The sequence below is a fragment of the Oncorhynchus mykiss genome, chromosome 16 (genome assembly GCF_057628025.1).
Source record: "Oncorhynchus mykiss isolate SJ-2025 chromosome 16, ASM5762802v1, whole genome shotgun sequence".
Taxonomy (NCBI): domain Eukaryota; kingdom Metazoa; phylum Chordata; class Actinopteri; order Salmoniformes; family Salmonidae; genus Oncorhynchus; species Oncorhynchus mykiss.
Window position 1 is genome coordinate 20,690,932 of NC_143037.1, and position 14,912 is coordinate 20,705,843.

Consider the following 14,912-nt stretch of genomic DNA (forward strand, 5'->3'; position numbering starts at 1 on the left):
ACTAGCCTACCTGGTTAAATAAAGGTTAAATTAAAAAATCATGTTTTCTACTTGCATGAACGCACACACACAGAAATCAGAACCATGGACAGCCACATATTTAGCCTATGTTGATTGGACTAAATAGTTTTTTGGTATATTTTAGTTGTCACTGTCTTAAGACTTAGCAGAGTTGATTTGATGATGTCGAAGTTCAAATGGTGCTGGAATAGCAGAGGCACCTCCTGTTTGCTTTGTAACTTGCAGTAACTCTAAATCAATACTTGTTCAGTGGTCCGAAAATGTCAGAAACATTAACTTGCTTGACCATGCTGTAGGTCATGTCTGTTGCAGTACAGGCAATATGCTTTGTGGATGTCACTGGACAGAGGTTGCTATCCAGGTTTTGGGATAAAACAAAAAGGTGTGATTGAATTTATTCTACCACTGTCTTATTATCTCTGCCTTTAGTCCTATATATCACTATCGCAGGGCATATGAATTAACAGGTTATAGAACAAACAATGCAATTATCACAACACATAGGTTGTAATATGGCTTATATATTTTTTTTGGGGGTGGGGGCTTGGCTTCCCTAGTGATTTTACTCACACACCAAAAACACACTAATACTAAAACAGTCTGACAGTCAAGGATAGAAGTTTGGCAAAACAGTAAACAATCCTTGTTTTGTTTTATTCAGCATTTCACTTTAGTTGTTTTTATATCACTTTCAATCAATAAGATCCACATCATTTTTTTCTGTGGCAATAGCAGGTCCCCAACTAAAATAACCAACCAATAAAAATGTATGATTCCCATATTTAAAAAATAAAAAAAAATAAAAAATAAAAGGGATAATTAATTATACAATCAAAATCTTGACACACAGGTCCATGTATGCACACATGCAAATATACATGTGCACCCACACACACACACACGTGGATGATTTAGCAGAAATAACATTTGGGGCCTAAGTTCCAATTTATGGTGAATGCACATAAAAGCCAAGACAAGGGGAGGCAGATATTTTCCTTATAATGATCATTCAAAGCGTTAATTTGCACGGGGCAGGATTTAGTATTAACACCATAAAATAAAAATGATTTGGCTGTTTTAACATGACTGATTACTTTGAGTAAGGAGGATGCATTACAGAGTTCAGTGTTTCTTTTTCATCAGTCTAATACAATATAGTCACTTCTCTCAACAAGACATTGTTTCCTTCTCAATTCTAATCTGGCAAGCCACAACTACTGCTATTTTGTATTGTTATTATTTTTGACATAAATAAATGTATCTAGATCATTTCACCCACAACTGTAGTATTGTAGCAGAAGCTAATGGAGTGATAAGCATGTATTTTACTGGAACGGTCCGTAAGAGAGCGGCTTCTGTATTTGGCAAATCAGGTCTGAAAGTCTATCTCAGTGGCTTGGTCAATGGGAAGACAAGTCTTTAGCTTCTGCAGGGGACTTCCTGTGCCCGCTCAGAGTGTCTGTTGCTCGGTTACGTCCTTGCAGCAGGGTCCTCCATAACTTGTGCTCTAAGGCTTGTCTTCACCCCCCCCCCCCGCGATATGGACTGTTTGAATTTGCCATTTTGGTTTCTAACCAGCACCAGACTTTTTAAAGTTTGATATGTTCTTCCAAATTGCTATTACATTTTGAGATTATTTTCCTTAGGAAAGACCACACATTAAAAATAAATCTATCCATTCTCCTGAACACCATGTGGACACGTGGAAAAGTCTTGGGTTTGAAATGTCTCTTCTTGTATATGTATATCCCCATTTAATAAAGCACCCACATATTCGTAGCAGCTCTTGGGGGAATCGTTGCGTTGCGCACAGGGAGGCTACCGCCTTAGCCTGGATTTTGACACCATAAGGCAGAGCGAGCAAAGGTGGTCAGGAGAGGGTGAGAGATATGGTCACGCTCCTCCATTTTGACTGAGATTATTACAGTCAGTCAAGAAGACGTGACTAACTGGGGTAGACTGGAAGAGCAGAGCAAAGACGAGGAGAGGGGAGGTTAGGGTATAAATCATGACAAAGTAAAATGTTTCTGTGTTTTGTCTGTCTGGTCTAGTGTGTCTAGGTGCTTGGTCTGGAGGATTGGTCTGGAGATTGGGGTTGAGGGAAAAAGAGGGAAGGCGGGCTCCGGTCAGGACCCTAGTCATTTCTGTCGGGCGAAAGCTCTGTACATGGCAAAGCCTAGGACCGCGACCACTGCTGCTCCTAGCGTCACTCTCAGCCAGAAGGATGTGTTGCTCATGTCGGAGCCGTTCAGGTGTCTGTGGGGGGGAGACAAAGGCGTCAATGAAAGGACATATGAAACCGCGTAGAGGTGCAGACATGAAAAAAAGTGACACGATTTTCCAGTTTCTCAACACTGAATCGCGAAACTATAGATTAAATGGTGAGTGAATCACAGAGGGACCAACGGTTTGCCAAATGTGACAATCAAATAACTAATACGTACGGGAACATGGCGGCCCAGGCCAGCTTGGTGTAGATGTTCTTGCTGGTGGAGTCCAGGGACAGGCCGGAGAAGGGGAGTGGCGGAGGCAGTCGGTGTTTGTAGCAGAACTCTGCCGGAGTCATCCCGTGGAGCTGTCTCACCTCGGGGAGGTCCGCTTTGGAGGCCACCATCACACAGGGAATACTGCTGTCCATGTAGTGTTGCTACAGAAAGGAAAGTAGACAGATGTGGATGAAGACAAAATGGGATACGGCGAAGAGAAAGAGAATGTGGGGAAGAAAGAAGGGAGAGAAAAGAGAAGAGTGAAACATTGAACAGATTCCTGATCATATCTGTGAAAACCAGAGACGCTCTGAAGAGGACATGAGATGCCACACACCTTGTAGATGCTGGCACAGTAGTCGAAGGAGTGGGGGTCGCTGACATCATACATGAGACAGGCTACGTCACACACCGCGTCCGATTCCTTTAGGAACTTTGTTTCCACGTCCACCTCGTAGAGCTGCCAGGGGAAGACGACAAATGAGAGGTGAGGCTAACGCACTCTACCAAAGGTCAGGGGTCAGAGTTGAGGTGAAAGTAAAAAAGTACGGAACTCACGATGAGGAACTTCTCCTGGTTGCTAACTTGGACAGTGTTTATGGTGTAGAGGGAAAAGGCACCGGTGGAACGCTCCTCTCTCTGAAACAAACACACCGACTGTTAAGCTTATCATTAGTTGTAGCAATGCTAGTAGTTGGGGCTTTCAACATCATTTCTCAGCTCGAACACGTATTGACAAAGCGGAATGGTTTTACAATGAAGAGTTCAATGCGTACTACTAGTAACAAAGTACTAAACGGTTCCTCCAGGAATGTGTGATTCTGTATCGCTATTTAGTCTAAATAACAGGTCAACAGTGAGATGATCGTACCGCTGTGTTTCGGCCAAGGAAGGCCTGGAGGAAGGCAGACTTCCCAGTACCCCGTGGCCCGATCACCTTACAAAGGAACACTGACCGCTGAGTCTGGCCCTTCTCCAGGTCCACAGCCTTCTCCCGCGTCACTGCAGAGGAACACACAAGGATAGCGCCAACACAGACACACACACACCGAAATCACAGGGAGTACATACACACGGAGAAACAGACATGTCAGGACAGGGAACCATTGATTAATATGATGGAGCGCTATCAAAGCATTTCAAACATAATCGTATTTCCCCTTGTGGGTAACGCAGGATACATTTTTAATCTGATCTGAGGTGGTAGGACCTCTCCCACATTTATAGCCGCGTGAGCTAAACCTTTTCGACTCTACGGCACAGGCTGAGTGGGTGTGAGACTTACGTCACCCTACCCTAATCCTGCTACGCCATGCAGCCACGCCCTCAGTTTTACACACACACATACCAACCAGCGTTCCTGAAGCACCCCTGTGGATGCAGGTTTTCGCTTCAAACAATCCCACTCGGTTTCACTGGATGATGGGGTGAGGTTAATTGACTAATTGAAGGAATGCGACTACGGCATTATTGGTACCCTCAAATAAATGTGTGAATTTTGTTTAATCATTGCATATAATAACTACACAACACACACTCTGGTAGTCTTCACACCAGTCAAATAGCATATTCAAAGTTGACCTTTCAGAGTCACTGCACATCCTCAGAAGGCATACATGTACTGGATATAATTCTGTCTGTAAGGCCTATAGTGAACCAGATTATAGTTCTAATCCTCCTCTATGTACAGCGAGTGAGGTTTACTGCGGCACTAGGATTATAGGTTCTTGTTAACATACAGTCTATTTTCCTAGAGAGGCTACTTGCAGCAATGTAAAAAAAAAAAAAAAAAAGATGTGTTGACATGCGTACAGACACAGACCTGTGACTGCAGTGGTTTGGGAGTCCTGCTCAGTGAGAATAGGGTAGCCCAGGTATCCCAAGTACTCTAGACAGCGATGGATATCAAGGTACGCTGAAAGCCTGTATATGGAGAGAAGTCACATTGGTGAAATTGGAGGAGGGAATAGGAACACTCACTGTCCTAACCAAAATCCCCTAACACATTCATTTGTACTCACGGACCTCCTTACACTGAAATTCTAAACATAAAAACCACCATGGCTGACATACACACAAAGCTACAGTGCCTTATTCAGACCCCTCGACTTATCCCACATTTTATTACATTACAGCCTTACTCTAAAATTGATTAAAAAGTTTTTTTTTCTTCCTCTCATCAATCTACACACAATATCCCATAATGACAAAGCAAAACAGGTTTTGAAATGTTTGCTAATTTCTAAAAATAAAAAACTTAAATATCACATTGACATAAGTATTCAGACCCTTTACTCAGTACTTTTTGAAGCACCTTTGGCAGCGATTACAGCATCGAGTCTTCTTGGGTATGACGCTACAAAGCTTGGCACACCTGTATTTGAGGAGTTTTTCCCATTTTTTATCCCAGATCCTCTCAAGCTCTGTCAAGTTGGATGGTGAGCATTGCTGCACAGACATTTTCAGGTCTCTCCAGAGATGTTCGATCAGGTTCAAGTCTGGGCTCTGGCTGGGCCACTCAAGCACATTCAGAGACTTGTCTCGAAGCCACTCCTGCATTGTCTTGGCTGTGTGCTTAGGGTCTTTGTCCTGTTGGAAGGTGAACCTTCCCCCCCCAGTGAGGTCCTGAGCGCTCTGGAGCAGGTTTTCATCAAGGATCTCTGTACTTTGCTCCGTTCTTCTTTCCCTCGATCCAGATTAGTCTCCCAGTCCCTGCCGCTGAAAAACATCCCCACAGCATGTTGCCACCACCATGCTTCAACGTAGGGATGGTGCCTGGTCTCTTCCAGACATGACGTTTGGCATTCAGGCCGAAGAGTTCAATCTTGGTTTCATCAGTCCTTGGTCTGAGAGTCTTTAGGTGCCTTTTGGCAAACTCCAAGCGGGCTGTCATGTGCCTTTTACTGGAGTGGCTTCAGTCTGGCCACTCTACCATAAAAGCCTGATTGGTGGAGTGCTGCAGAGCTAGTTGTCCTTCTGGAAGGTTCTACCATCTCCATAGAGGAACTCTAGAGCTCTATCAGAGTGACCATCGGGTTCTTGGTCACCTCTCTGACCAAGAACGTATTTAACCTTTATTTAACGATTCCTCAGTTTGGCCAGCTCAAAGAAGAGTCTTGGTGGTTCCAAACTTGGAGGCCACTGTGTTCTTGGGAACCTTCAATGCTGCAGACATTTTTTCATACCCTTCCCCAGATATGTGCCTCGACACAATCCTGTCTCGGAGCTCTACGGACAATACCTTCAACCCTAATGGCTTGGTTTTTGCTCTGACATGCACTGTCAACTGTGGGACCTTATATAGACAGGTGTGTGCCTTTCCAAATGATCAATTGAATTTACCACAGGTGGACTCCAATCAAGTTGTTGAAACATATCCAGGATGATCAATGGAAACAGAAGCACCTAAGCTCAACTTCAAGTCTCATAGAAAAGGGTCTGAATAGTTACAGTGGGGCAAAAAAGTATTTAGTCAGCCACCAATTGTGCAAGTTCTCACTTAAAAATATGAGAGAGGCCTGTAATTTTCATCATAGGCACACTTCAACTATGACAGACAAAATGAGAAAAAAAATCCAGAAAATCACATTGTAGGAGTTATGAATTTATTTGCAAATTATGGTGAAAAATAAGTATTTGGTCACCTACAAACAAGCAAGATTTCTGGCTCTCACAGACCTGTAACATCTTCTTTAAGAGGCTCCTCTGTCCTCCACTCGTTACCTGTATTAATGGCACCTGTTTGAACTTGTTATCAGTATAAAAGACACCTGTCCACAACCTCAAACAGTCACACTCCAAACTCCACTATGGCCAAGACCAAAGAGCTGTCAAAGGACACCAGAAACTAAATTGTAGACCTACACCAGGCTGGGAAGACTGAATCTGCAATAGGTAAGCAGCTTGGTTTGAAGAAATCAACTGTGGGAGCAATTATTAGGAAATGGAAGACATACAAGACCACTGATAATCTCCCTCGATCTGGGGCTCCACGCAAGATCTCACCCTGTGGGGTCAAAATGATCACAAGAACGGTGAGCAAAAATCCCAGAACCACACGGGGGGACCTAGTGAATGACCTGCAGAGAGCTGGGACCAAAGTAACAAAGCCTACCATCAGTAACACACTACGCCGCCAGGGACTCAAATCCTGCAGTGCCAGACATGTCCCCCTGCTTAAGCCAGTACATGTCCAGGCCCGTCTGAAGTTTGCTAGAGAGCATTTGGATGATCCAGAAGAAGATTGGGAGAATGTCATATGGTCAGATGGAACCAAAAGATAACTTTTTGGTAAAAACTCAACTTGTCGTGTTTGGAGGACAAAGAAGGCTGAGTTGCATCCAAAGAACACCATACTTACTGTGAAGCATGGGGGTGGAAACGTCATGCTTTGGGGCTGTTTTTCTGCAAAGGGACCAGGACGACTGATCCGTGTAAAGGAAAGAATGAATGGGGCCATGTATCGTGAGATTTTGAGTGAAAACCTCCTTCCATCAGCAAGGGCATTGAAGATGAAACGTGGCTGGGTCTTTCAGCATGACAATGATCCCAAACACACTGCCCGGGCAACGAAGGAGTGGCTTCGTAAGAAGCATTTCAAGGTCCTGGAGTGGCCTAGCCAGTCTCCAGATCTCAACCCCATAGAAAATCTTTGGAAGGAGTTGAAAGTCCGTGTTGCCCAGCAACAGCCCCAAAACATCACAGATCTGCATGGAGGAATGGGCCAAAATACCAGCAACAGTGTGTGAAAACCTTGTGAAGACTTAGAGAAAACGTTTGACCTCTGTCATTGCCAACAAAGGGTATATAACAAAGTATTGAGATAAACTTTTGTTATTGACCAAATACTTATTTTCCACCATAATTTGCAAATAAATTCATTAAAAATCCTACAATGTGATGTTCTGGATTTTATTTTCTCATTTTGTCTGTCATAATTGCAGTGTACCTATGATGAAAATTACAGGCCTCTCTCATCTTTTTAAGTGGGAGAACTTGCACAATTGGTGGCTGACTAAATACTTTTTTGCCCCACTGTGTGTAAATAAGGTATGTTTTTTTATTTGTAATACATTTGCTAAAATTTCTAACAACATGTTTTTGCTTTGTCATTATGGGGTATTGTGTGTAGATTTTTTAAACTTATTTAATCCATTTCAGAATACGGCTGTAACGTAACAGAATTGAGGAAAAGTCAAGGGGTCTGAATACTTTCCGAAGGCACTGTACATACCAAGATAGCTTCAAAGCGAACAAGGGTCAATACTCACGTCCATTGACACACGTAGCCATGATTGGAGATGTAACCCTCGTCTGTGGTTGAGACAGCCGTGTACACGTCTGCGCCCCAGGGCATGTAGGGAAACACACTAAAGAGATTCTTGAGCTCCGCGGGAGAGAGGGCAGAGTCCTTATCCTGGTGTAAAAATAAATATTGTTAGAGGGGTAAAACACACCACTAAGCCCTAACAAACTTTCAGCAGCCCTAAAAACAGCCATGCTGTTGGAGTGGGGGTACATTTCAATGCCTAAAATGAACTGGGGGCGTTCTACTTAAAAATGTGTATTCTCTTTACACTTAAAATATAACCTGCTTAGTGCATTGTTGACAAATAGACAGATGGATATAAATAAATGGACTTCCTGATTGATGCCACTGAGGCGGTCACACACCTCGTCATACTTGTCAAACAGCCTCTGGAGAAACTGGTGACCCAGATGATTGAGCTCGGTGGTGCAGCCCACGGGCACCCGTAACCTGGCAACACACAACAAACAGCCATATAAATACCTGGGCTTACCGTACACACACACACACAAACCCACGAGACGTTACTTGCCTGAGGTTTAGCTAACGGAACGATCTATTGCTCTGGCTTGATAAATGAACATAAATCGTGTAAGGCCAGGATGTTTTCTGGAAAACACTGACTCACCAAAAACCTTTGAGACAATACTCATGCAGTATCATCTTCAATATCACATTACAACATGGGGGAGGTAACCAACTGTCTCTAACACGTCAGGGATTGGGTCAGAAACACAAAGTAGTGGAGCCAAAACACCTACTGTGGGTATAGGTAGTCATCCGTCAGCTCCAGCGAGTCATCGTAACCAAACTTCCTCAGGATGGTCCACGTGGTCTCGTGCCGACCCCTCTGGATGAACAACGTGTTGAGGAACAGGAAGCCTGGTGATAGAGGATACAATAGAATCATGTCTGTTATGTCGCCATCTTATCACGTCGGCTCCATACTAACTATTGGCGGTACTAGCAACACTGAATTTCACAAGAGGCTAAACCCAACAGGTCCTATATCATCAAAGGCTGAGCCATCTCACTGTCGGGTTCATCCCTCACCGTTCAGGGTAAGGCCGTTGTCCTGCACCCCGTCGCTCGTGTTCTTCCACACCACAGTCTTCACGTCCTCCAGTGCTTGAGAGGCTAGAGGGTTCCCGAAGCACGATTTCTGAGGAACCACACACACACAGAGTTGAATTATACCCGGCTGCTCCAATGACCATGCCAGTTTTACACCTTGCCTGCAATTTCTCTCTTAAGGATGTACGTGTGGTGCGCGCATGTACACTACCGTTCAAAAGTTTGGGGTCACTTAGAAATGTCCTTGTTTTTGATAGAAAAACACCTTTTTGCCCAGTAACATCAAATTGATCAGAAATACAGTATCAACATTGTTAATGTTGTAAATGACTATTGTAGCTGGAAATGGCTGATTTTGAATGGAATATCTACATAGGCGTACAGAGGCCCAATATCAGCAACCATCACTCCTGTGTTCCAATGGCACGTTGTGTTACCTAATCCACGTTTATCATTTTAAAAGGCTAATTGATCATTAGAAAACCCTTTTGCAATTATGTTAGCACAGCTGAAAACTGTTGTTCTAATTAAAGAAGCAATAAAACGGACCTTCTTTAGACTAGTTGAGTATCTGGAGCATCAGCATTTGGGGTTCGATTACAGGCTCAAAATGGCCAGAAACAAAGACCTTTCTTCTGAAACTCATCAGTCTATTCTTGTTCTGAGAAATTAAGGCAATTACATGCGAGAAATTGCCAAGAAACTGAAGATCTCGTACAGCGCTGTGTACTACTCCCTTCACAGAACAGCTCAAACTGTCTCTAACCAGAATAGAAAGAGGAGTGGGAGGCCCCGGTGCACAAGTAAGCAAGAGGACAAGTACATTATTAGTGTGTCTAGTTTGAGATACAGACACCTCATAAGTCCTCAACTTGCAGCTTCATTAAATAGTACCCGCAAAACACCAGTCTCAACATCAACTGTGAAGATGCGACTCTGGGATGTTGGCCTTCTAGGCAGAGTTGCTGTGTCCAGTGTCTGTGTTCTTTTGCCCATCTTAATTTTAAAAAATATTGGCCCGTCTGAGATATGGCTTTTTCTTTGCAACTCTGCCTAGAAGGTCAGAATCCCAGAGTCGCCTCTTCACAGTTGACGTTGAGACAGGTGTTTTTTGCGGGTACTATTTAATGAAGCTGCCAGTTGAGGACTTGTGAGGCGCATTTCTGATCAATTTGAAGTTATTTTAATAGACAAAATGTTTTGCTTTTCTTTCAAAAAACAAGGACATTTCTAAGTGACCCCAAACTTGAGTGTATATATTAGTAGTGTATATATTAATAGATTAATTGACGTATGGTGGATAGATTAAAGGATGGATGGGTGAGTGTTATTTGATTCTCACCTGGAAGCAGTTGAGTTCAGTGTCACTGAGGATACGGTCATGGTCCTGGTCTGAGATGCTGAAGACTCGGCTGAGTGCTCGGACACACATGGACTTTAACTGGAAGTAACATCAGCACACAGACACAGTTAACACTCAACAAAGCAAGATTCCGCAATAAAACCAGGTCATTCCAAAGGTATAAAGCGATCCTCAAAATGTCCTTCCTGACCTGTTTGTCTTCCGGGTCGTAGAGCGGGGCGGTGGGGTGGAGCACAGCCTTCTGAGCGTAGTAGAACAGTTCAGAGATGTTCTTCAGGTTCTTGGCAGAACACTTGGGAGAGAAAAGTCAAAACCTCAGGTTTGCCTAATCATAGGTGTGTTCAAACAAAAACAGTTAAACTAAATATTGTTTGCATAAGATTGGTGGGAGTAATTATTGGTGCGAAACCAGGTCCTCATTGCGCTGAGTGAGTGGGGAGGCCGCTGAAGAGAGCAGAGTGAGTTTGAGATGCAAGCCTTACCTCTACACAGGTCTCAATCTCAGAAAACTGGTTCATGATAGGTAGAATGGTCTCCATGGAGCTCCCAGAGCGAAGGTCCGATTTATTCCCCACTAGGATTATGGGAACTCTGTGACATCATAAGGAATGAATTTAAGATCAAAGATATCTAAATGTTCTATGACACAAAAGGCCAAAGAGGCTAGTTCAAGCACAGCACTTTTAGGCAAGGACGATGTACACAAGCTTCAAAGCAAATGTCATCGAAACAACAGTATGTACATACTTATTCCCCTTCTCTGCTTCACCATTTACCAAGGGGATCCATTTTGTTCGGATCTGAGAAGTGAGTAGCATAAGAAATTATAGCAAAACACTTATAAAATCTCTCATTTATCATATTGATAGCATGCTGTAGGCTACATTATACAAATGCTTGTTATACCATGCCAAATGCTTCCATATTGGATTCTCCAAGAAGGACATTTAAGATCTATAAAAGACAGTGTACATGTGTGAGAGAGGATACCTTGTCTATAGTTTCCTCCTGGGTGACGTCATAGACCACACACACCACGTTGGCCTACAGGAGTTGAGAAATCATGGTTGGAGTGCAAGGTCTTTATCATCAACTAAAGCACGCAATCGAACACATTCTCCAAATGAACTGAAATGATTGTGATTTTGTAAGGTACAGCTGGGAATGGCTCACTCCAACACATGATTGAATAATGAGGCGAGATCAACTGTTGGTCATCTACAGATGCTTCTCCTGTTCATTAGTGCACTTTGATGTCTGTTAGGTTTTGGTTAGAATAGTAAAAAATGCACTATGCATTATGTGGGTTGAATGCTGTAACACAGAATAAAACCATTAAGAAAAGTCCCATGATGGTAGTGACTCCCCATTACAGCGTATCACCTATTAACCGTCAGTTAATAAGTGAGGGCACACAGTGTGTTGTGAATTCTGTAACGAATGAATTGTAATGTTGTTAAAATTGTATAACTGCCTTAATTTTGCCGGACCCCAGGAAGAGTAGCTGCTGCCTTGGCAACACAAAGTTATTCACATTACTTTAATAAAATATTTATGTTGTGTATATTTGTTTTATTTGATCACTATTATTTCATTCCAAGTCATCAGCTCATCTCTTTAGAGCTGCTGCCTATGCTGTCTGAAAGAAATCACTATTTTAGTAGTTTTCATTGTAAATAAGGCATACTTTTATGACTGCTGAATAACAATACCTCGCAAAGCAACTGCTCCCTATGTATCCCCTCTTGATTGCACATTCTTCTATCTCTTACGTGGCAGGCGTAAAAGAAACAGACCAGACAAGTAGCCACGCAATGGATTATGGTGATTGTAGTATGTTATCATGTTTTCTGTGCATTGATCTCACAGGAAAAAAAACAAAAAAATGACTTAACCGACATCAGTCAATTAGTTGTTTAAAAACAGAAAAATAACAGATATTTTGATTAATAGCTTAGCTTTGATTAATACCTGTTCAGCTAGGTGTAGCGTGAAGTTTCCCCTAGACACTGATCTTGGGTCAGTTTAGTATTTCCCCCACTAATGGTTAATGTTAGGATTGAGGGAGGGGAAGCTTATCCTAGATCTGTACCTAGGGGAAACTTCACCCTTGGGCGTTAAGCTAAGGAAGAGGTGGGTCAACACTGAGAACTAGCCTTACCTTGATAATCTCCTCTCTGAGGACCTCATCAGTCTGTTCCGTTTCTGTAGGGCCAAAACAATGCACTCAATTTAATCAACAGATAACCAGTTGATAACAGTTACAGCACCTCATCAGCAGCAGCACTGAATTGGACTGATAAGCAAGCAATTACACTTAACCAGCCATTCTGTTAGCTTGCAGACAAGACTTTCTGGCAGCTAGGAAGATATCCGGTCTTCATAGAAACGCACAGGCACATACACAGACTAGAGCGAGAGAGTTGTATTAGGCCACCGAGTGAGCAGCACCTCACCTGAGTAGTCCACTATGTGTGTGGGCACCTTCTCTGGAGTGACATCGGCAGGGATAGTGATCTCCTCAGCTCGGAGGGGCACCTAAGGGGGATTACACAGATTCAACAGTCTGACAGAGGGACTCCATTAACCTTTAATTAGCTTGGAACTGACAGGCTGAAATTAACTTCATGGTTAGAGTGTGAGGAGTGTTTAGGCATTACACTGTCTGAGACTGGGATAATGACTTGGAAATGTCCTCTTTTTTGGATAAGGTGAGGAGAAGTGGCATATTATGAGTCATTATCTCCCCTGTAACTATTCCCCAGGTCGTTGCTGTAAATGAGAACGTGTTCTCAGTCAACTTACCTGGTAAAATAACGGATAGAAAATAAATACAAAGAAAATATTACAATAACGAGTGCTTATAAATGCAAAGTAAAGAGGACGAGTGGAGGTTTATTTTCCCTACCAATCACACTTTCACAGTTGAATAGAGCCACCCTCTGTGTGCTGTGGTGTAGATAGCAGACAGTGTGTATGCAAACTTTGAATGTACCAAGTCAATGAGAATGCTGCTTTTGTACGGTGTAGCAGTAGCCAGTGGATACATATTTTATAAATAAGCTGACTATTTAGTCATCAATGTAGTGTTTGCATTCGGTGGGTATAATTTGTTAGACGTGTCAGCACTGCAGACAAAACTGAGAAATAAACCAGTGGGAATGTACAGTCATAGCTACACTTACATGCTCAGGAAACTCCTCCCCAACCAATGACATGATGAGTGATGTTTTGCCCACCTTGGCTGTTGACAGAGGGGCGAAAAGTGGAACGAGACATGATTGAAAAAGGAGGAAAATGAAACCTGGAAGAAGAGTATTTCTGGACTGCAAAACACACTTCACCTTGAGGTCATACCCTCAGGTAAATAGATCACATTCTCCAGCTCATAAGTAGCCAGAGCTGGATTACATGGGGGGCTAATACTTAAGCTGAACTATAACTAAATCCTAAATCTAAATGTAGTCTAAGTTTATTATAACTAGCTAGTTAAATGTCTTTATTTTATTAACCACAGAGTACGGCCTGATAAGGGGTTCTCACTGACATTCTCTTGTTGAGTTGCCATGAATAGGTCTGTTCATGAATAGCCTATTCAAATAGAGGGGCAAACAAAGTAGCTAAAGTTACAATGCAGCTAGGTATACAAAGATAATTATTAGGAAAATACTTGGTGGTAGTTACTTGTAACTTGTTTGCTAACTAGCTAGAATATATATATGTTTTTTCCTCAACAACCAACCACCAATATTGTCAGCAAAACGTGTCAAATAAGAAACATCTTCTTTAGCACACTTGGTGGCAAGGTTTCTAAGTTGGTTTGCTAGCTAACGCATGAGAAAAGATTTTGACAGTTAACTAGCTAGCTAAATACCTAGCTACTAACTTCTACCTAGCTACTAACTTGGCTAGCTAACGTAGGGCTAGTACTGTAAGTGCATGTGCAAAACAACACGTAACGTTACTGACTAACGTTAGTACTGTCAGATTTGGTGCTGTCTAACTCTCTAATGTTAGACTAGCTATGTTATATAGCTAAAACATAATGATGTGGTGGCTGCCAATGCTATAACATTGGGTAATTAGCTAGTAATTCACGGGGGGGGATCCAGATTTATAGAAAACTGCAGGTTTCCATCAGGCAGTCTGTAGCTAACAAGGCGTTAGCTGTACAGTAGCTAACTAACGTTAGCGCGCTGAATATATGTGTGTCAATATTAAAACAGGATTTACTTACGTTCCCCCAATAACAGTATCCTGACATCTCGTTTCATGTTTCGCTCCCTTTTCCAATGAGTGTACTCTGCTGGGTCTTATGCGTCTAAATTATTTTGACTTTTTAACCGCAGTTCAGGTAGCTAGCTACCTCTCGGACCCATTCCAGCTAGCTAGTAGCTCCAGTTAGCTAGCAGCGCCCAAGGAGAAATCTAGTGGCTTCCGGTTCAAGAGAGCCAAAAATAGCGCCCACTGTCGTCGGTAGAGTGGGCGAACTTGTAGCTACTGTAACAATATCATGTGTACCAACAGTTAGTTAGAGGTTTTAAGAATGGCCTCTCTATAAGCCTGAGGCAAAAAAAGAACAAGCACACAACCAATTTATTGACTCCACAATGTCAGATTTCATTTTCCAATTTTCCCAATACTTAAATGAAATCAAAGT

The 14,912-nt window shown here is 42.6% G+C and overlaps 1 protein-coding gene across 1 annotated transcript; it reads right to left on the bottom strand.

Annotated features, from left to right (window-relative positions):
• Positions 1–656: 656 nt before the first annotated feature.
• On the bottom strand, positions 657–14,912 carry rhot2 (ras homolog family member T2). The gene is made up of 19 exons (XM_036946478.2): positions 14,490–14,912; positions 13,438–13,496; positions 12,709–12,790; positions 12,414–12,457; positions 11,243–11,296; positions 11,000–11,052; positions 10,735–10,843; positions 10,443–10,544; positions 10,232–10,330; positions 8,869–8,977; positions 8,577–8,697; positions 8,181–8,265; positions 7,778–7,923; positions 4,330–4,430; positions 3,379–3,509; positions 3,066–3,146; positions 2,845–2,967; positions 2,466–2,668; positions 657–2,277 (listed from the first exon to the last, which is right to left on the bottom strand). The coding sequence occupies exons 1-19, from the start codon at positions 14,524–14,526 to the stop codon at positions 2,160–2,162; spliced, it is 1,857 nt and encodes a 618-aa protein (XP_036802373.1). The 5' UTR covers positions 14,527–14,912; the 3' UTR covers positions 657–2,159.

What these genes read in the sequence shown, in the direction of transcription:
- rhot2 (XM_036946478.2), bottom strand. Translation starts at nt 14,526, where the DNA reads ATGAAACGAGATGTCAGGATACTGTTATTGGGGGAAC. An exon ending in GATACTGTTATTGGGGGAAC is followed by an intron (nt 13,497 to 14,489) that starts GTAAGTAAATCC and finishes CTCTGTCAACAG; the next exon opens with CCAAGGTGGGCAAAACATCA. An exon ending in ACGACCCGGAAGACAAACAG is followed by an intron (nt 10,331 to 10,442) that starts GTCAGGAAGGAC and finishes TGTTACTTCCAG; the next exon opens with TTAAAGTCCATGTGTGTCCG.